The sequence below is a fragment of the Maylandia zebra genome, linkage group LG7 (genome assembly GCF_041146795.1).
Source record: "Maylandia zebra isolate NMK-2024a linkage group LG7, Mzebra_GT3a, whole genome shotgun sequence".
NCBI classification, from domain to species: domain Eukaryota; kingdom Metazoa; phylum Chordata; class Actinopteri; order Cichliformes; family Cichlidae; genus Maylandia; species Maylandia zebra.
This window is the reverse complement of record NC_135173.1, coordinates 4,582,501-4,604,420: the sequence shown is the minus strand read 5'-3', so window position 1 is coordinate 4,604,420 and position 21,920 is coordinate 4,582,501. Positions and strand designations below refer to the sequence as shown.

Here is a 21,920-nt window from a genome sequence, read left to right as displayed (position 1 = left end):
ATGTGGACACTGTACCAGTCTGATGTGAAGGAAGAGCTAACCCAGAAGCTCTTGAATTGATTTGCTTTGTCCCTTTGGTCACAAGCTCTGGGTGGTGCTTCGAAGAATGAGATTCTCTGGAGAATTAGAGCTCGGTCCCTTAGACACGTTTACGTTTAAGGTTTCCAGAAAAAAAAAACAGTTTCAAAATGCATGAAAAGCTGAAAGGTGCGTTTAGTTGTATTAACTAATTATTGTGGAAAATCACTAAATATATCATAAATCACTACAATCATGCTCTCCCCTACATAAACTGCCTTTATAGGTTAAAAGTATGGGTACGGGTATAATACTGGCCCTGTATTTGGTATGGGCTCCAAAATCTTAATTTTGGCACAGCACTGTTGCTGGGACTGCATCGACTTTCCGAGTGGGAAAGATTCAAATTCCGACTGGGAACTCGAACATTCGTACTTCCTCTGGGCGAAGATGAGTCGTGGTCCTGTTTTGTGAAGCCACACGTGTTCGTCGGGGTCCGCCTCCTTCGATGACGTCTCCGACCCGCCGACACTCATAAGCAGAGGGCGTTAGCGCGAGGTGAAAGAGTTGAATCTCCATGGCGTTTAACCAACCCCAGGAGAAGGACTAAAACTTTCCCTTATTAAACCCGGATGTGATATGGATGAAATCACGCCACTTCCACAAAGAGAAGCTGTTTTATCCAAGAGGATGCGGACTATTTGAAACCGCTGCGGCTCAGCCAGAATTCGTGAAAAAGTAAGTTTCTCAGTTGCTCAAATACTCAAGTACAGTACAGATGTTGTGTAGTGCACGCTGCCTGCACACATGAGTGAAGCTGTGGATGAGCATAATAGACTACATTAAATTTTAATATTAACATCCGACGTTACTGATCAGCGTTAAAACCGGATGTTACTGAGTTTTACGATTTTAAGAAAGAGTAAAGCACAAATGTAAGCCTTGCATTGAAAATAAAGGCACAACCTCTTTAAGCGTCGGGAGAGCCGCCAGTTTAGCTGGAGGGCTACATTCAGCAGCGTTATGTACCTAAAATGTAAAGTCGGCTGACTGTCTGAATATACTGCATCCAGCGTCGCGTTAACGTTTCGCTAATGCTGGGCTTACACTGTGCGATTTTTTTTTTTCTTTTTTTCAGTCGCGTTATTCAGCTTCTGCTCAAACTGCACGATTGACTCGCAGGGGTTAGAAGTTGGTAGGTCACGATGCAGGGTCTCGCACTATACTATGCTCGGATGCGACCAGAGTGCTCACACTGTGCGTCCATAAAAGGAAGGTTATAACAGAATTTCTGTCGCTCGCTCTCCCTCTCTGTCTTTCACTCACACAGACACGCGCACCACCACCATCAACTTTGCTAAATTGCTAATGGAAAACCACTGATCAGGCAGCTGGGATTGAGCAGCAATGTAAATCCAACTATTTTCACGGTTGTTGTGATAATTTTGTGAAGCCACATCGAAAAGGCTCGGATGAGCTTGCCATAGTTCTACAAGTTGTGCCTCCATCGCTTGTGTCCAGATCACACGCTGCACCGCTGTGCTGCGCAGTCTTTTTCGCTGACATTTGTGTTTGCGCGTTCGCAGTGTGAGAAGCTGCGGTGACACCCTCACGACGGTCTCCAAGCGATTGGTGATCGGGAGCTGGTCGTGAGGTGTTAATCGCTTCTCGTTACCCCACGTATACTACACGATGCACGACGGACGATGAAGGCCAAAATCGGGCCGATCGCCAAAACGGTCGCACGACTCAAAAATCGGCTCAAAATGGGCCAAAAATCGCACAGTGTAAGCCCAGCATAAGGGGAGTGTCGGACCAGCTCTAACATCTCCAGCACATCCCGAAGTGTGGACTCTGGCAGCCAGTCAATGTCTGAAAATGATGTTTTATGGTCTCCGAGCCACTCTCTGATCACTGATGGCAAACCCCTGATCATTCACTATTGCTCTGTGGAGGGAAATAAATGTTGTTCGTAAGATTACATTAAAAATAAAATTCGTGTTTGCACAAGTTAACCCCAGCTACCTTTCTCAGGATATTAACTGCTAAAAATGCATTATTTTCTAACCTCTTCAGATAACCAGTCACCACAGAGCAAGAACATTTGATGATGAGGTTTGCTGTGCTTTGCCATAATTATTTTTTCTGTATTGACCTGATACCAAGTAAACACAGGCCGATACTAGTGATGTGCAATACCACTGATTTCCTTTCCGATCTGATACCAAGTAATATTGAGGGTGGTATCGGCGATACTGATCCGATACGATGCCTTGTACAAAAACGTATTTTATTTATTGTATCTCAAATTATAGTTTCATAATGATTACAGGACATCAGATTACTTGTTCTTATCACTTAATAATGCAGAATTCATCATACAGAAATAAAAAACCTGAAGTCGTGAGCTATTTGAACACCTTGCCTGCCTGCAGCACTAAAGGACTCCGTGAGAGACGTCTGTCTCGCCCTAGCAGCACCTGTCCCTGTCCACTCCTCCTCTTCAGTTCGCCTTAACATACACTCGTCATATTCTGAGATATGATTTACTCTGAGGTGTTTGACAAATTTGTGGTGTTGCCACAACACCTCACTTTCTTGCCACATGTATCTCAAACCATGTCTCGGCTGTTTGTGGATGTAAAATACGTCCGCACATGACTCCAATTACGCTCAGCCACTGTGAGTGCGCAAGCCAAGGGCCTGCCACATTTATACAGCCATATTTCGCACATGACTATGAAAGGTGGACGAGGAAGTAGTTCCTTCCAATTGTAGACAACCGAATGAAATAGTTTCTTTCCACTGTGTTCCTGTTAATGGTAAACTACAAATTTACCCTAAATTACTAAAATATCGATATTTTAATGTGAGAATCGATTCTAGAACATAAATGATTGGTATCGGAGGAATCGATATTTCAGTATCGATCCGCACATCACTAGCCGATACTCCAGGTACCGTCAAAATATAAAGGCAACTTGTATATGGTGATGTTGTGTGGAGTGGGAAGGCTTGAGTGTTCTGTAGCCTTGACATGATCACTACCAACAATACTCTTTTTCCAGGGGTCCGTTCTTCGTACCTCGCTTACTACATCCAAGATCAAATGACACAGCGCGATGATTTGATCTTGGATAACTTTGAGCTCGCTATTCCGGTTCTCCGAACACACCTGTTGTTGACGATTAGTATAGCTGGATGAAGTAATGTGAGATCACTGGGTGGCTTAACAGGGGCTACGCATCGATAGTAGAAACCTTGATCGGCAACCCTTTGATTGGTCGGCGAAAATGTCGAAGGAGCGCGCTCGGTATTTTTCGGCAGCAGAGCAAGAACTCTTGATTGAGGGATTTCAGGAGTTTCAGAGTTTAATTAAAACGCAAGGGAACACTGCAAAGGCTGCAAAAGCAAGGAGAGAGGGCTGGCAGAAAGTTGCTGACAAATTAAACTCGTAAGTAATTTAATAATAATAATAATAATAATAATAATAATAATAATAATAATAATAATAATAATAATAATAATAATAATAATATTATTGTTAATAATAACAACAATGGATTGGATTTATATAGTGCTTTTCAAGGCACCCAAAGCGCTTTACAATGCCACTATTCATTCACTCTCACATTCACACACTGGTGGAAGCAGCTACGGTTGTAGCCACAGCTGCCCTGGGGCAGACTGACAGAAGCGAGGCTGCCATATCGCGCCATCGGCCCCTCTGGCCAACACCAGTAGGCGGTAGGGTAAATTTATTACACTCAACAAAAATATAAACGCAACACCTTTGTTACTGCTCCCATTCCCCATGGGATGGACGTAGAGACCTAAAATTCATTCCAGATACACAATATAACCATCCCTCCCAAACAGTGGTCACAAATCAGTCCAAATGTGTGGTAGTGGGCACATCTGCTATATTGAGATAATCCATCCCACCTCACAGGTGTGCCACATCAGGATGCTGATCTGACATCATGAGTAGTGCACAGGTGTACCTCAGACTGCCCACAACAAAAGGCCACCCTGGAATGTGCAGTTTTTTGCGCTATTGGGGGTAGGGCTGCCACAAACGATTATTTTGATAGTCGACTTGTCACCGATTATTTTTGCGATTAGTCGACTTATCAGATCGTGCATCAATTGGATGTAAAACGTACAGCTTATTGCACCAGCAGCATCTGCTCTTATATAACTACCATTAGCTTACAGCTTTAAGTTTAAGGTATGTGCTGTCACCGGCTCTAGTGAGCCTTGCCCCCTGCTAGCTATCGAGCTAGTGGGTAACAGACGTCTCCAAAAACGTCGGAACGCTTTTGAAAATATGTGGTGTCTTGATAAACTGAGCAGATATTTGAGGCTTACACAGTTACATTCTCGCCTGAAAATATGTTAAACGTTTATTTTGTGACCCAGAAAGAATAATAAGAGTAATATTAAAACTAACCAGCTGCCGCCATTGTTGAAAATTGAGCAGGGCCGCGCTATGAATTCTGGGACACTGCTTCTTCTTCTTCGGAGTTTAACGGCAGCTGGCATCCTTGAACATGCAGTGCTGCCATTTTCTGTTTCAGTCCGTTATTACACTCTTAAATACTACTACTTATTCCTGCGTCTTTTGGGATCTTACAAAGCTTCAAACGACACGTCGACTATTAAATTAGTTGTCGACAATTTTGATAGTCGACGTAATCGTGACTAGTCGACTAATCGTGGCAGCCCTAATTGGGGGTCTGGGGACCCAGAACCGGTCAGTATCTGGTGTGACCACCATTTGCCTCATGCAGTGCAACACATCATCGCATGGAGTCTATCAGATTGTCAATTGTGGCCTGTGGAATGTTGGTCCACTCCACTTCAATGGCTGTGCGAGGTTGTTGGATATTCGTGGGAACTGGTACACGCTGTCGTATACGCCGGTCAAGCACATCCCGAACATGCTCAATGGGTGACATGTCCGGTGAGTATGCTGGCCATGCAAGAACTGGGACATTCTCAGCTGCCATCTGCCCTGAACAATGTGAACCATGATTCATCCGTGAAGCGCACACCTCTCCAACGTGCCAGACGCCATCGAATGTGAGCATTTGCCCACACATGTCTGTTACGGCGACGAGCTGGAGTCAGGTCAAGACCCCGATGAGGATGACGGGCATGCAGTTGAGCGTCCCTGAGACGGTTTCTGACAGTTTGTGCAGAAATTGTTTGGTTGTGCAAACCAATTGTTCCAGCAGCTGTCTGGGTGGCTGGTCTCAGACGATCTTGGAGGTGAACCTGCTGGCTGTGGAGGTCCTGGGCTGGTGTGGTTACACAGAATGGTAATATTTATCACTTATATTGCTTTTTAGTAGGGCTGCCACGATTTGTCGACTAGTCACGATTACGTCGACTATCAAAATCGTCGACGACTGATTTAATAGTCGACGTGTCGTTTGAAGCTTTGTAAGATCGCAAAAGACGCAGGAATAATAGCAGGATTTAAGAGTGAAATAACGGACTGAAACAGAAGATGGCAGCACAGCATGTACAAGGATGCCAGCTGCCGTTAAACCCCGAAGAAGAAGAAGCAGCTGTGTCCCAGAATTCATAGCGCGGCCCAGCTTAGTTTCCAACAATGGCGGTAGCTAGTTAGTTTTAATATTACTCTTATTATTCTTTCTGGGTCACAAAATAAACGTTTAACATATTTTCAGGCGAGAATGTAGCTGTGTAAACCTCAAATATCGGCTCAGTTTATCAGGACACCACATATTTTCAAAAGCGCTCCGACGTTTTCGGAGACGTCTGTTACCCACTAGCTCGATAGCTAGCCGGGGGCTAGGTCACTAGCGCCGTGAGAACACCGGACTCCCGGCAAATTGTTTTCAAACCCACCGCCGTCTTTCGCGACTCAGGTTAAATATATATGAGTCACTTAGATAAATTAAAAATGTTATTGTTTGGCTTTTTTTTTTAGTATTTTATTTGTTCCTGAGTAAATCGGTTTGGCTGAGATTAAAGTTATAGTTTTTACACAGCTGAATAAACGTCAAGGAGACAGCTGATTATCAGAAGTGTGAGATGCTGGAGAATATACTCCGGTGTCCTGTTATATTTTAGATAGCAAGGAGTTTATTAAACTTTACCGAAACAATCTGCAAATTTCATTAAAATTGAATAAACTATCATCTTGTCTTTATTTTTAGTTAGCACCTTAAAAGCTTAAAGCTGTAAGCTAATGATAGTTATATAAGAGCAGATGCTGCTGGTGCAATAAGCTGTAGTTTTACGTCCAGTGGATGATGATCTGATTAGTCGACTAATCGCATAAATAATCGGTGACTAGTCGACTATCAAAATAATCGTTTGTGGCAGCCCTACTTTTTAGTCTCTTGAAAAGAGACCCTGAAATAATCTGTTTGTTTATAACAGCAACCAAGAAAAGGGCAGAGCAAAAAAAGACAGGTGGTGGTCCTGCACCCCCTCGTCAACAAGTTGGTTAAGTAAATAATACCCTCACGGGAAAATTGATATCTCTCTATGAGCACACTGTCGCGCTGAGCTAAAGGATCCTGTCTATCCCGCAATATACGCTGAGTTCTGAAAACTCCCCTCATCAATCTTGCACCTTCCGCAATGGGTGGCTCGCGTATACGGACAGGACATGGCTGCGACAGACTTCCCAAATCCACCTTCGCTTTTATAGCCGTGGTCTCTCATCTTGATTACACGAAGTAATTTACTATTACTACTCTAAAATATGAATTACATCTGAAATAATCAAATACATGAAATAGAATGATTAATAGTACATTTCCCTTTTTTTAGGAAATGACCTGTATGTATCTGTATGGAATCAATAAAAGGATCAAATACTGCATTATCTTTAGTTACATTGATAATATTTATTTATGGTAAAACAGTGGTAAAATATTGCTGTTGCTTTCGTATAAATGAAGCGGACATACCTGAGTGGCCGCGATCTAATCTTGTTTACATAAAGTAAGCCTGCTCCCGAGCAGGTTTACGCTTACGGATCTGTTGCTATGACAGCAAGTCCCGGATGAGCTTCGGAGAACCGAACGATCCAGGATCACGCGAAATCGTCAACAATCAAATCCAGCTAACTTACTTAGCGAGGTACGAAGAACGGACCCCTGGTCTGTTGAATAACAGCCTGTTTAGAATCGGCTATTTACCTCTTAAGGAAGCATGTTCAGAACCTCAAATCCTACTTTATGCATACAGATTTTTTAAGGTGCCTATGTGTGCTTGTGTTTTTATAATATTAAGGATCTTGATTGATACTTTATTGTTCTCACTGGGAAATCTGACTTCAGTTCTATAAATCTGTGTCAGCTTATTTTAGGCTCTCTTTGATTCTGTTGGGTAGAGGGACAAAAGCCTTCTTTAACCCATTTAGTTTGTACTGCCACACTCTATGCCTTCTTCCTAATGGTGCCAGTGCCCAGTACAGGATGTAGGATGGATCACAAAGAATTCTGTGTTTATTTATGTGCACACTGGTCAGAAACTGGTTGAAGTACTCAAACCTTAATATACTTGTGTTCAAAAGACTCTTAGTTGTGAGATAAGTGCAACATTAATTAAATATGAGGCGGCTATTTGACCTAAAATGAAAAGTGTATTGGTATTATGCGTGTGATCTTCCTGTGTTTTAATAACCTTTACCTTAAGATATGAAATTATGATCTTGCGGTATAACTGAGCTGTATACATACCTTTTTGAAATAAACACACTAACTAATTAAAGATTAGTAAATTGTAATATTATTCACACAAATAAAATGGGTCAAGGATATTATTATATTAGATTAGATTAGATTATACTTTGAATGCAAAAAACTGATGTAGGTCAACATGGATATACAAAGTGTATCTACTCCTAAAATATTCAACACACTCCTAATATGCATCTATTCTGAGAGCACCATGAGACACAATGTATGGAACAAAAGCATCATTAGACCTAAGAGCAGTAAAAACTATTCAATTTGCTTTTTATTTGCATAGTGACCTGAATCAGTGAACCCATGTTGTCCAAGTGAAGATTTCTCTTCCACGTGTATCATGAACAGTTTGTTAGTGTATATGTGTGGTTCTGGTCAATCCTCTGTACCTTTGCTAGTTCATGAGGATGGTATCATTAAAAACTGGTGGTAAGGGGGGATCCTTTGAGAATGTAAGCCAGTGCCTAGTATTATTTTACTAGTAAATAATTGTAAAAGTATGGGTGTTAATTTGCACCCATTCTTTTAATAAATGTTGACGACATCTAGCTTTGTCTTTGTTCCAATGGTTTTAGGGCCACTGGGAAATGTAGCAGGTTGTTGTGGGACCTGTTTCGCTCCGTCTCCTGGGAACACACATCTCTGTGTTATCAGTGTCTTGGCACTTCAGTGTGAGTGGGTGATGTACTGTGTTGAAGGACTCCTGATTCAAAAACTCTGGTTATCAGTTGTTTTAATTCTCATAGTTTTGTTGCACTTCACAGAGTTAAGGACCTCCAAATGTTGTCTGACAGAAGGAGCAAAAATACTGTGACATAAAATGTGTGCAGCAGTTGTTTTGTTTAGCAACCAATGTATGCTCTCAGTCATCCAAGTCATGGTAGTTGTAAGTGCTTGAGTTGAAGGCTCCTGGACTTCTTTTGAGGTTCTTGAAAATGTTTTACCTCTTAATATAAAGGCTTCTGCAGTTCTAACAGCTGATGGTGAGTCAAAGATTGTTGCAAGAGCTTGAGGGGGAGAAAAAAAAAGAAGACAACTGGACTTCTTTTGAGATTCTTTAGTTCTAAAACTTGCTGAAACAACAATATAGCTATGTTAAAATGCAGCCAGGAGGCGTTTTTGTCTGAAAACGCTCCACGTCCACACTGTTTTCAGTCGTTTTCACAGAGTTGTGCGTCCATATTGAAACAGCCGAAAATGCTTACGTTGCAGTACTGCACATGCGTGAAATGCAAGACTATTCCAACTACCTAATTTCTGTCTACCATTTATTTACTTTCTGGCTCTTTGAAACGTCGCGGAAAAATGTTGAGGAAAAGCAGAGAGTTTTTTAAACGGACTAACAATGAGGTGGACTTGTTGCTGCGAGTAACGTACAAAGTTGCAAAAGCGAGTGAGAATGAAAGAATTTGAAGAGAAGCTATCTGGAGCATGTACAAACTGATATTAATTTTTAATAGGGCTGTCAAAATTGAGAGCAAACAAAACAACTGCGCTATAATGCCCTCCGCTATCTTAGTTTAATTGGTCACATGACTGCATCACATGACTAAATTGTGTCATCGTTTTCGAAAAGGCTCCGGGTCCGCTGTCCACACTGCGACGCAGGGCTGCACGATTAATCGTTAGAAAATCTCGATTCATACTTATGTGCGATCTCATTTCCAAATGACAACGATTTAAAAAAACCAAAAAAACAAACAAAAAAAAAACAACAACGACGATTGTACCGCATTTTGATCCGGGACGTACTCTGCTTGAAAACAAGCGCTCACTCTTCCTGTTCAACAAATGACAAGGGCGGAGCCTTATACCACGTGATACAGAAGCTGTGCCGAGTGATGCTAAAATTAGCAGGGAAAAAACAACGGAGAGCACGTCAGGGATGACGAGAAAGTGACAGGAGAAAATCCGTCCCGGTCAACCACCCAAACATCAATAACGGGAACCTTACACAGCGCTTCCCTATACCCGTCGACCTCCCGCAGGCACAAAGAAATTACAGAGGCTATTACTTATCACCTGGCTCCCATCAACACTGTGCAAAACGAGGGATTTAGGAAAATGATCAACACCCTAGACAAACGCTACACAGTGCCGTCCCGCAACTATTTTTCTATTGTTGCACTACCTGCTCTATACACGCAGTGTCGAGCAACGGTGGAGACGGAATTTCAAGCAGTACAACATTTTGCGGCAACAACAAAACGTGAGACATTTGTTGTTTTTATGTTTATTTATTGTTTTTATGTTCAGTCTCAACTGTTACGAAGTTGATGTGCAGTTAATAAGTGCAATAAATATTTATACTGGAAAAGAAAATCGCGAGAGAATCGTGATCTCAATTCTAAGCCAAAAAATCGTGATTCTCATTTTATGCAAAATCGTGCAGCCCTACTGCGACGTGAAAACTGCGTTTTTGTCAGGGGTAGACATTTGTTCAAACACAAATAAGAGAAATAAGACACTGCAGACCGACTCAGAGAGTTTTAGAAACGTGCGCACGGGTGAATGTCTCTGAGAAGACACACACACACAGAGTGCAGGCTTGGTTGCTTTATTTATAGGAGAAAGTAAGTTACATAGTACTTCCTCTTCTGTAAGCAGTCGGGGAGAGGTTAGACGTTAACTCAGTGCTTATCTGACCTCACACCCACTCACATACTGAAATATAACAATACAGAAGTATATCATGCTTTATCTGACATCACACATTGAAGTAAGGAATGCATCATGTTCTCTTTAACAATAAGCTTGGTTATGTTGAAATATATGAACATACAAAATATAAGGCACACTTGATTATATTGTATTATGTAGAAAATCTCGTTACAGTTTTCAAATGTATCCACTTTGTAGAGCGTTTTCAAAACGCTGCACTTTCCTTGAACGAAAACGCCGTCTCAGTGTGGACAGAAGGCCAAAACGGAGAGAGAAAAAGATGCGTTTTCATATGAAAACGCATTAGTGTGGACATGGTTTCAGTCTGCATGCCAACAATCCTTGAGCAAGCTACAAACCCCAAATTGGTCTCCGATGGATCCAGCTGATATCTGCAGTTATCGATCATAGCTGAATGGGGCATGTTGTATCACATGGATTAGAAACGAGCTACATAAAAACCAATCCATTTGCTATTTTAAAAATGAATGAAAATCTTAAAGTTACAAATGATAATTAATGTATTGGTACAATTAGCCCTCTGTAATAATTTAAAGATCCTTTTTTGTTTGAAGTGACAAAAGACCAGCAGTGTTCACACATTGAGGTTGAAAAAGGAAAACCTTCCTTAAATAAAGCGAAATAAAACCTTTTCTTTACTATTTTTAATCAATCTAGTCCCAGACATCTGGGCCCTATTTCAGGAAGCCAGTTTAGAAAACTCAAAGTGAAAAACAATACTCAGGGTTGAGTAACCCCGAACTGTCCAACTCGGAATATTCGGTTTCAGAAAGGCTGATAACAATTAGTTCAGTCAACGCGGAGTTGCTTTAACCCCAAGTTAAGCGCACGCACGAGGATACATAAAGCCCTGATTAGTGGAGCACAGATTAAGTGAGTCACCATGGAGACGGAGGGAAAGAAGGCGCGGTCAATGTATTTTACAGCGCTTGAGGCCGAAATTCTGATGGCAGCATATGCCGATAACATGCAAATTCCGCGGAAAAAAGTAACACAGCCTCAGCTGCAAAAGAAAGGGAGCATGCATGGCAAAACATAGCCGACAGAGTCAATGCGTGAGTGTTAATTTAAACATTGATTTAGGGATTTCCACCCATTTAACACGTTATTTTATTATATTTTATTTTATTTTTTATTTTATACATTTGATTTTGTGATGTGATGTGAGCGCAGGTGCAACCCAACAGGCCCCAAACGTTCCTGGCAGCAAGTAAAAATGAAATATAAAAATATAGTCCAAACAGGTAAGGTGTAATTGTATTATGAGCCATAGTGCTTGGTCTGTTTGTCCTATGTCAATCAATTGCAGTTAGAGGCTACATTAATTTCCCCTCTGTAAGCACTTATTGAAATTATCTGAGCACATTACAAGTACATATTTGCTTACTCTGTATGCTCAAATGTGACCTGTTATAGCCAACAGAAAAAAAAGCGGAGGCCCGAAAAACAGGTGGGGGTCCTCCACCACCACCACTCACAGAGGCTGAGCAGTTGGCTTCCACATTTGTGATAATGTTGGTAGCATCACATATGATCTTCACAGTGCAGAGAACACAAATTAGCATCCTTTACTATAATGAAATAATTTGTTAGTTTGAAATACTACAGGGAACTATGTACCTGTACATTAATGCTGTGGAAAGACTTCCTGTTCACATAGTCTCCTTCATTTACTGAAGAAGCAATGATTGGAATGTGAGTGCCATCTATACAGCCAATCACGCCTGGGAACCCTGAAAATAAATGTAAAATTTAAGAAGTAGTTCAAGTATCACCACATCATGAATTAAGTTTTGTTCATCCTGATACCTGCAATTTTGTGGAATCCCTCTTTGATAAATCTTGTGGGTCTATGACCGGGGAACACCACAAACGAGTACAGGAGACGTTTCAGTGCAACTGTAACATTCCTGACTGCCCGACAGACGGTAGCCTTGGAAACGTGCTCAGCATCACCAATATTATACAGAAAGCTCCCGTTTGCAAAAAACCGAAGTGCAATACAAATAATATGTACAGAACTGAGAGAATGTCCGCGATGTGTCACATGAGCAATATTAGGCCTGAGGATGTTATTCAAATGAATTATAGATTGTGCTGAAAAACGGTAACGTTCACACAGAAAATCATCAGGAAATGATAAAATGTCCGAGCGCGCTCTAATCACTCTCTCCCGGCGGAGAGCTCTGCGGAGAATTTGGGCTTCAACATCTACTGGCTCTTCAAGGGAGGGGCACGCCATGTCTGACACTTCCTACAGTCAGGTTTCCGACAAAGAGGCGGAGAAGGTCAGGGTTAGTTGAAGTAAACCTGCTAGGGGGCAGGTTAGCTTCACGGAGTGTGTCGTCATAGTAACTCACTCAGAATTAATCTAAACTCACTTTGTGAAACCGAAAACCCAGAGTTTTCGTTAACTCAGGGTATACTTAGAGTTTGCACTAAACCGGCTTCCTGAAATAGGGCCCTGCTGTATATGGATCAAACAAACTCAAGGTTTCTTAACATAAATTTATATTTATTTTAAAAGGTACTCTTCATATTTGTAGCTTGAGAAACCTGGAAAAAGCACCTCACCATCATGATGGAAAACTACAACCAAGAATCATAAGGATACCCGAAAGCCTTGGATTGAACATTATGTCCAAACACGAATAAACACTCTTATCTTTTTTTCAAAGCATAAAAATGCATGTTGTTACAAGATGATTTCCATTTCTATAATTGATATGTTGCTATGCTACCACATTGTACAGTTCAACCTGCTGCCCCAGCATGCAACAATTAAGCCTCTTTTTCATTAGTACAGGGGTAGGCAACCTTGTGTGCCATCTAAAATGTCCTCGGAAGTCAATGTGCCATATGATTGCATTAGCAATAAATTTAATAACGCTCTATATTAACAGTTACACACTATATAGAACCACTTTATAGAATTTGTTTGCAGATGTTGGCAGCTATCAGCGAATAGTTATCAGCTATTTTGAAACAACAAAAAAAAAAAAGACAGCAAATGGACTGTACAACAGAAAATGCAAATGCTATTTATGATACCCTCACAACAATGATAAGAAAAATAAGGCAATATGGCATGTTGGTTAAAACAGGGATACATATGTTAATGTGATCTCTGGTCTCCCACTCAGAGACACAGGTCTCAGTGTCCAGCATTCAGACGGCTACCTGAGGACAGTCTTCATGTGAGAGAAAATCTGCTCACACCGATACGTTGAGCCAAATATAGTCAGTAAAGCCTCTGCAATGTTCTGAAGACAGTTAAACTTATTTTTAGCCAATTACAAACTGAATCTTGTAGTTGGGGTTGTTAGATACTGTCATTAAGAAGCGGCATAATTTTTTTTTTTTTTTTTTTTTTTTTTAATGCACATTCTCAGATTAATTCACCGCGTGTCGTGCCCAGGGCTGGACTGGGACAAAAATCGGCCCGGGCGTTTTGACTACAGAACGGCCCACCAGGTATTAAAGCCATAAAGCCTTTGAATGAAAACAGATGCTGTGGTGACAGTGATGTACGCCGTCTTGTTGGTATATGTATGATTTCTATACACGCTACATCAGATGAAAACTTTGGTTGTAAGATTCAGATAATTATTTAATAAAAGCTAGACATTTTAAATGAGAATAAGAAAAAAGTATTTCTTTGTGCCCCCCTTTCCTTGTTAATGCCCTACCTGGCCCCCTGGCAACACTTTGCTAGACCCGCCCCTGCACAGTTACCAGCTGTCAGCTACACAGAAAAGCATCCTGGTGTTATTTGTCTCTCAGAAACAGTTCATAACTTCCCTTCAACTCATTCATGTCAAATTAATATTAAATAAATCCTAACAACAGCTGATCAAGCTTAAAGGTGCTGCTGTTGTTTAGCACGACATCCGCTGGTTTCCTTTCTGGTGCAAAGGGGGCGATAAACAAACAAGAGAGAAAAGCCGATCAGCTGATCATTGATCAGTTTCATGATGAGAGAAGAAGAGGCAGCTGTGCAGCGTAAACTCCAGCTTTGTGTCTTTTTCCATTGTAGCTGAAGTCCGGGACAAACTGTTCCTTTTCAGCTCAATACGAAACGCATAATATTTTCTCTGAATACGAGACGATTCTGTTTTTTATGGGACTGTTGGCAACTCTAATAACCTTATGAATAAAATAAAGTTCACTATCAGTAACATAGCACCCACCCAGCTGTATATAAACTCCGTCATGCTAGCTAGCACGCAGTACGAGTTATTGTAACTGACTGTGAAAAGTCAGCACAACGAAAATAAACCACACCTAAACTTGGTTTATATCTGACCCTGATAGACTGCAGGTCATAACTTCTTACCTGAAGTTCAGTTCACCTGACACTCGGACCGGCGGCCGCCTCGGGTCTCTCCTGCCTCCCCTCCTGCCTCCCCTTTCCCTCATCCACCTGCTGGCCTCTGTGGAATCTCCGCCGTAGCCACCACCAAACAACTGAGTTATTTTAACACATCGACCAGCATCTGGCCAATCCACCACCTCTTATTGTTTATACCATTACAAAAAATCGGCTCATAAAAACGAAAAATCACCCGGTATGCCCGATGGCCAGTCCAGCTATAGTCGTGCCATCAGTTTACCCTTCGCGTGACAGCCACAGCTAAAATGTGATGTCATCAGACTGCATGTGACCGGCTGGTCATTAGCATCACTTGATGAGTCGTGAGAAGGTCTCGTGCACGAAAATCAATACCGCCATTTTTGAAACCCAGCAACGGGGAAATGGTTGCAAAAAACACCATGTTCCCCAAGGGTTCATGTTAGAGTCAAATTGTTGAATGTTGTCATTGTGTTTCTTAAATTTGTAAAGTCTTGGTTCAAGCAGTAGGATCAAAGACATTCCTTTGTCTCTGACCACCTCTCCAGCCAATTTGGTGCTGGGTGAGGCTTAGGGAGGTTTTGGGGCAGGGATAGCTCAGTAGGTAAAGTGGTCGCCCCATGATCGGAAGGTCGGCGGTTCGAATCCACTTAACGGCTACCCTGAGGTACCCCTGAGCAAGGTACCGTCCCTACACACTGCTCCCCAGGCGCCTGCTTAGTGGGCTGCCCACTGCTTCACTGAGTGAATGGGTCAAATGCAGAGAAAAACAAGTAATTTCCCCATGGGGATCAATAAAGTATCCATTATTATTATTATTATTATTATTATTATTATTATTATTATTATTTATTATTATTTATTATAGATGGATCCTATCTGAAAGATCTGTTTCTTGTGCTGTAAGCTTCCTGCTTTTATGATCCTTTGGTGAGCAGGAGGTCACCCAAACGCACCCCCATGACACACACACACACACACACACACACACACACACACACACACACACACACACACACACACCTACCTTTATAGCATTGGAGGGCTGCCCTTTGGCACCCCTCCTCCGTAGTCTTCCACTGCTCTCTCTATTGTTCATCCTGGGGTTGCCCTCCTCCAGGCTTGTACCTGTGGCTTCCTGTCTGGGGGTGGGTGTTGGCAGTTCTTCTGCCCTGCACCCCAGCCCTTTGTTCATAATCCAAGACTATTTTTCTATATGTATTCTTACCTCCTAACAGTCGCCATATTATAATGTTGCAAATATTCACAAACTCTGCAGTCTCTCTAACTCCAATGTATACCAAGCAATCTATTATTATCAACAGTACTAATGGAAAAGGAGTTATAGGGGATGGCACTGGCCACAACAGGAGACGACTCTGTCCCTTCCTGTAAAGTGCAGTGGTGCTTTTAACCCAGTCCACTTTATGTCCCACTTCCTCCGTGTCTTACTCTTACCCCACTTTTCTTAGACAGTTCTTCTTCTTTTTTTTTTTTTTTTTTTTTTTTTTTTACCACACCCAAACTCAACCTTGGTTCATTGCCTGTTATGTCCTTTTCTGACAGTTCCTCTTTTTACCTATGGATGGGTATCGTTTAGGTTTTATCCGATACCTGTGCCAAACCGGTACTTTTGAAACGGTGCCGGTGCTTGGCAATGGAGAATGCAAACTTTGTCCAAAAACCTCTTTATGTTTTTATTTTTAGCAGTCTTTTTTTTCTTTCTTTTTTTTTTCCTGCAAAATGATAACCAAGTTAGCCTTTTCTGTCGCTACAACATACCGACAGAAAGCCTTCAGCCTTACGTCACTAGCTCTCTCATTGGAGTGAAACTCTGCTGTCTGTTCCTTGCTATCTACAATATATAACCGGATGCTGGCGTAAATTTTCGACCATCCCACACTTCTGTTTAATCAGTTTTCTGTTTGAAGTTTATTCAGCTGTGTGGAAACCCTCCCGAGGGATTAATAAAGTTTTATTTAATCTAATCTAATAACTTTAATCTCAGCCAAACCAATTTACTCATGAACAAATTAAACACTGAAAAACGCCAAACAATAACATTTTTACATTATCTAAGTGACTTATATATCATGTTTAACCTGAGTAGCGAAAGACCGCAGGGGTTTTAAAAATTATGTGCCGGGAGTTTGCTGTTCTCGCCGGCGCTGATATTTGAAGTTTACACAGCTCGCCTGAACTCGCCTGAAAATATGTTAAAAGTTTATTTTGTGATCCAGAAAGAGTAACAAGTGTAATATTAAAACTAAGTAGCTGCAGTAGTAGTAGTAGTAGTAGTAGTAGTAGTAGTAGTAGTAGCCATTGCTGGAAACTGGAATTGGCTGGGCCAATCTGGGATGTTGTTGTGTTCTTTTTTTTTTTTTTTTTTTTTTTTTTTTTTTTCTCCCCAATTTTGTTGTCTGGGTGGAAAATCGGGAGATTTTTGGGAGGGACACTGAAATTTGGGATTCTCCCGGAAAAATCGGGAGGGTTGGCATGTATGGCATACAGTAGGTCAGCAGAGGGAGAAATGTAAACTGCCACTTTAAGGGAAAAAAATTATTTGGTGTATTATTTGCAGCTTTAAACCATATGCTACAGCTTCCTTATTCTTTGCTGGAAGTGTGTAGAAACTAGGTTATGTCCTTCTCAATGTCTACATGTAGACGGGTCTGGCAAACTCCCATGTGCACTTGAATATTCTCAAGGATAATGCACTGGTCCAGCATTCTGCAGCCAGAATGAAAACTGTATTCCTCCTATATTTGGGTTTCCACTAATGTACAAACTCTCTTTTCCAGTACAATAGTATAGACCTTCCTGGAGAGGCTGAGGAGTGTCTTTCTCCCTCATAGTTGGTAGGGGTGGGGGGGAAAAAAAATCGATACTGTGTAGTATCGTGATATTTTGTTTGCTAATAATGTATCGATACAGGGACAGCAGAAACCGATATTTTGTTACAAAAAGGTTTTTGTGCTCTGACTTCAGAGCATGTTGATCCTTTTTCTGAGCAAGAATCCTGACATTCCTTTAACTGTCCAAATGTGTTTAACTTTTTTTGGCAGCAATAAACATGACAGTTTACTTATTTTAATTTAAGACATGTTTTATTTTAAGTTTAAATAAAAAAGTTTTAATGTAAAAATTATATTTTGTTTTAATTTACTTTCAAATTCTTCAGTTGCTGAAGGGGCTACATAGTTTTCATAAATTGCATAGTTCAGAATAGCTATAATTGTACCAGATGGTTGCATTCAGTTAAGTTGGACTAGACTGTAATACAAACCGTTCAGTTTGTTAACAATAAAACTGACTGAAAATGAGAGCGAGACTGAGTGCGAGACTTTGATATTAGATAAAACGAATATTGATAAAGTTTACCTTTATGTACAGAATCTGAATATCGCAAAATATTTTTAAAAATTGCATTAATATCGTATCGTGTGTTAAGTATTGTGACAATATCGTATCGTGGGATGTATGGTGATTCCCACCTCTAATAGTTGGGGGACTGAAGGGTGTACTCCACCTTAAAAATGGGGACTACCACCTAGGGCTGCTCATTTAATCGAATTTTAATCACGATTACGATCTGGGCTTTCAACGATCATTAAAAATGACTGAGCCGATTATTAGCCCCTCCCTCGTGCTTTACTCTCGCGCTGCTCCGTGTGGCAAATCGAGCGCACCTCTCTGCATTTCGAACACGTGTCACAACAATTATATATTATATATATATAACCTTTCTGCTCATTTATTGTGAGAGTCACCTCTCACAATATATAACTACTTATTTAATATAAGCTTTCACAACATGCCACTAATAAAAGCCACTCGCCTGACAGGTTACCAGAATTTTTTTTTTTTTTTTTTTTTAAATGTTGGAAGAAAACTTGTTTGTGCAAAAAGCCATGTTTGCACAAACAACTATCCTGTTTATTTATTGTACTTCTGGTCAATGCTTCTATTGCTGATAATTGGTTAGAAACTTGTTATTTTATTTATTTATTTTTTTATCCTTTTTTCAGGATCATTCCCAATTGAACCCACTACAAACCTTAACGGAGGAAGAAGATGCAGTCCTGTACATTGATGAATGGACAACACCAGCAGATTAGACAAGCCTCTCAGCCCTCGCAAGCTGCTCCTTATCATGCCCATGATGGAACAAGAAATCTGCAATCTTGGACTCCAAAACAAAGCATTCACTATCAAGCAAGAAACCTAGGAGTGCAAAATGCACACGCTGAACATTTCCCTTTGCACAATGGAGCTTATTCTAACAGACAAATGTCAAATTTGCAGACTTCTGCAGGAACTTATCAGGAGGTTTCTTCTCAGCAGAATGGTGGAGGCAATAAAAATAGTTATTTTTCTGGTATGTTATTTAACTATATTCAAAATGTATCAGCTAATAAGCAAAGTGGAAACCCATCTTTGCCAGCATCTGGATTTCAGATTCCCACTCTGCAAGACTGTGATCAGAATTCATCAACTCAGAGTCCACCTAACCAGATGAACTCAAACACTACATATCCCCAGCAAGGCATGTCCACTCATTGGAAAGAGCCACTGGTTGTTAATGAGAGACAAATGATTGGAACACAGGATAGAACTGTGACTAATATCCAGCATGTCAGTGTTCAGCAGGGCATGCAACAGAATGTGAATGGAGACTTGACAAAACCCATTTCAGCGTACACTACACCAACTACCTCATTTCCACCTGAACGTGGTTTATGTACCAGCACTATGATGTCTGGCTCTGAACAGACTGTGTACCTTGTTTCGAACAATCAGGTTCAAAGACAAAGCGGCACTCAGCATGGATTCTCTCCTGTCAACTCACAGAGTTACAATATGGGAACCTCTCAGACTTCAGGAAACAGTAACATTGCAACATATCCACCATCAAGTGCACAGAATTCTTACTTTTCCAGCACCAGCCACAAAACTCAGCAACACTCGGCTCAGCACCAATTAAGAAACAACAATGGGATCAAGACTGCCACCTACAGTAACTCAAATTTTTATAAAAAGTATGAAAATATTAATTACTCTGCAGAAATGAGAGGGCGTCAGATAAAAACTTATAAACAACAGAAAGTGATCAGGCACTCATTAAGTGCAGATGGTTTAAATAATTCATGCACTCCTGGGTTTGATGGTTGTCGTCCTCCTCCACCGTACAGCTATGCAAATCACAGACAGCAGCAGTATGTCAGAACGACCACAATGGTCTCGTCTAATCAATCTAATATTCAACCTGGGACTTCGGCTACCCGTAAAAATTATAGTAACTTGAATTCCATCAAGTTATTACCCGGGCATTCTGGACAGTCTTTACCTCAAAGCACTCAAAATGTAATGTCAAGAACACAGCACGCTGTAAGTACACCCCATCAGCAAACCTGTGTACCTAACGGTTTCCACAAATCTGCTGCAGGAAATGAAAGAAGCCCAAGTAACGAAATTCATCCTAAAAAGAACTGTAGCTTAATTGAATTGTTGCTTTGTTCATCCCTGCTGCCGGAATCTGTTGACCGCAAGACACAATCATCAGTAGCAAGCAGTTTTGAGATGCTGTCATCAGTCCAGTTAAATGACAGCTCCATTCACTCATCACCTGGAAATGCCAGCACCAAAGCTATTGCTGTTGTACAACCACTGCCATCACTGGAAGGTCAGCTTCACAATGACCATGCTTCTTCTGATTCCACAGCAGGAGACTCTTTAAACAACCCTAAGGAAACTTTTGTTTTAGATACCACAGCAATTAACAAAACGCTGCCATCTTCAGAGTCAGGGACACAAAACACAGGAAAACAACCTGAACTGGATGTTAATGTTCAAAATTCAATTCCATCCCAAGAATCAGTATGCCAAAATTCTCCTGAAGACCAAAGTGGGATCCAGACACTTTCAACATCACCCGTTTCTGATCTTTCCGCACTCCCAACATCCCCATGGACATTATTGGCACTAACGAAGTTGATAAAAGATGCAGAAAAGAATCAGAAAGAGCTCAGCGATTTGAAAGAATTACACACTGCACAAAAAATTATAGACCTGTTTTGGGAGGGAAAACTTGAAACACTGCAAATGTACTCATGCAAGGTAGGCTTTCTCAAGGTTTTAGAAGTTAAAGAATTCTGCCAAAAACATTTAACAGCCAACTCTGTTGTACTGTTGCAGGTAGATGGCAATTTTGAGGAGCAAATGGAAAGCTACCATGTCCTCAAAGACAATGAAGTATTTTCAGAATTGCCTTACAAATCATCATGGTTAAATCTAAATGAGCAGTTGGATGAAATAGACAAAGAATTTGGTTTCCCATTGTCTCTGAAACATCACACTTCATTGCTTGAGAGTGATGGCCAGAAAGATCAGATGCACATCAACAACAGTGATCCTGCAATTATGAGTAAAGTGCCAAGCAAGATCTTGCCATCAACACATTTTGAACCCGTTGATTCAAATGAAGGAAAAGAAGCCACCACACTCAAACCCCCCTCCATTCAAACTCCCTCCTCTAATCAGACAGATGATGCCAGTGACCCATGTTTGTCCCTGAAAATCCAAGTTATGCCTCCAGAAGAAGCCAAACGTTACCATGAGCAAAGCGAAAATGAGATGCCACAAAGTATGGATGCAGAGAGGGTCGTAAGTAGTTCCACGGAGAGTGAGACACCTGATAATACAGAGTCCACATCGTGGGAATCAAAATTGGAAACTGTGGAAATTGGCATAAGTCAGTCGCTTTGCTGTCTTACAAAGCTGTTGAAAATGACTATAGGATCAAGTACATCTTATGATTGTAAATGCCACAGCCAGAAAGAACAAAAGTTTGGAAAAGGGTTAAAAAATACCAGTGATAGTGGCGAAACAGTTGTACTAAAGCACAATAACCAGTTTGGGAAGGATCCAGTAAAGGACAAGGAGAACACTGATGATCAAGTTGTGACATTTAGTGATTCTGAGCTTTGCAGCTTTCTTGGTCAAACCATAGATTTGACTGAAGTTGATGACCAACCTCAATTGCCTTCTGAACAAAATTCTAAGAACCACTCCAAAATAGCCAATACCAGTCATTCAGGTATTATAATTATAAGTGATGAAGATGAAGATCTCTC

At 41.0% G+C, this 21,920-nt stretch overlaps 1 protein-coding gene across 1 annotated transcript in view; it reads left to right on the top strand.

The window, feature by feature from the left end:
• Window positions 1-553: 553 nt before the first annotated feature.
• The window catches only part of amn1 (antagonist of mitotic exit network 1 homolog (S. cerevisiae)), a 23,937-nt gene continuing 2,570 nt past the window's right edge, over window positions 554-21,920 (top strand). The window contains exons 1-2 of the mRNA XM_004570802.3: window positions 554-756; window positions 18,816-21,920. The exon at window positions 18,816-21,920 is cut by the window's right edge and continues 1,004 nt beyond it. Of these exons, the coding sequence (XP_004570859.3) occupies window positions 18,862-21,920 (3,059 nt within the window). The 5' untranslated portion in view covers window positions 554-756; window positions 18,816-18,861. The remainder of the gene's footprint in view (window positions 757-18,815) is intronic.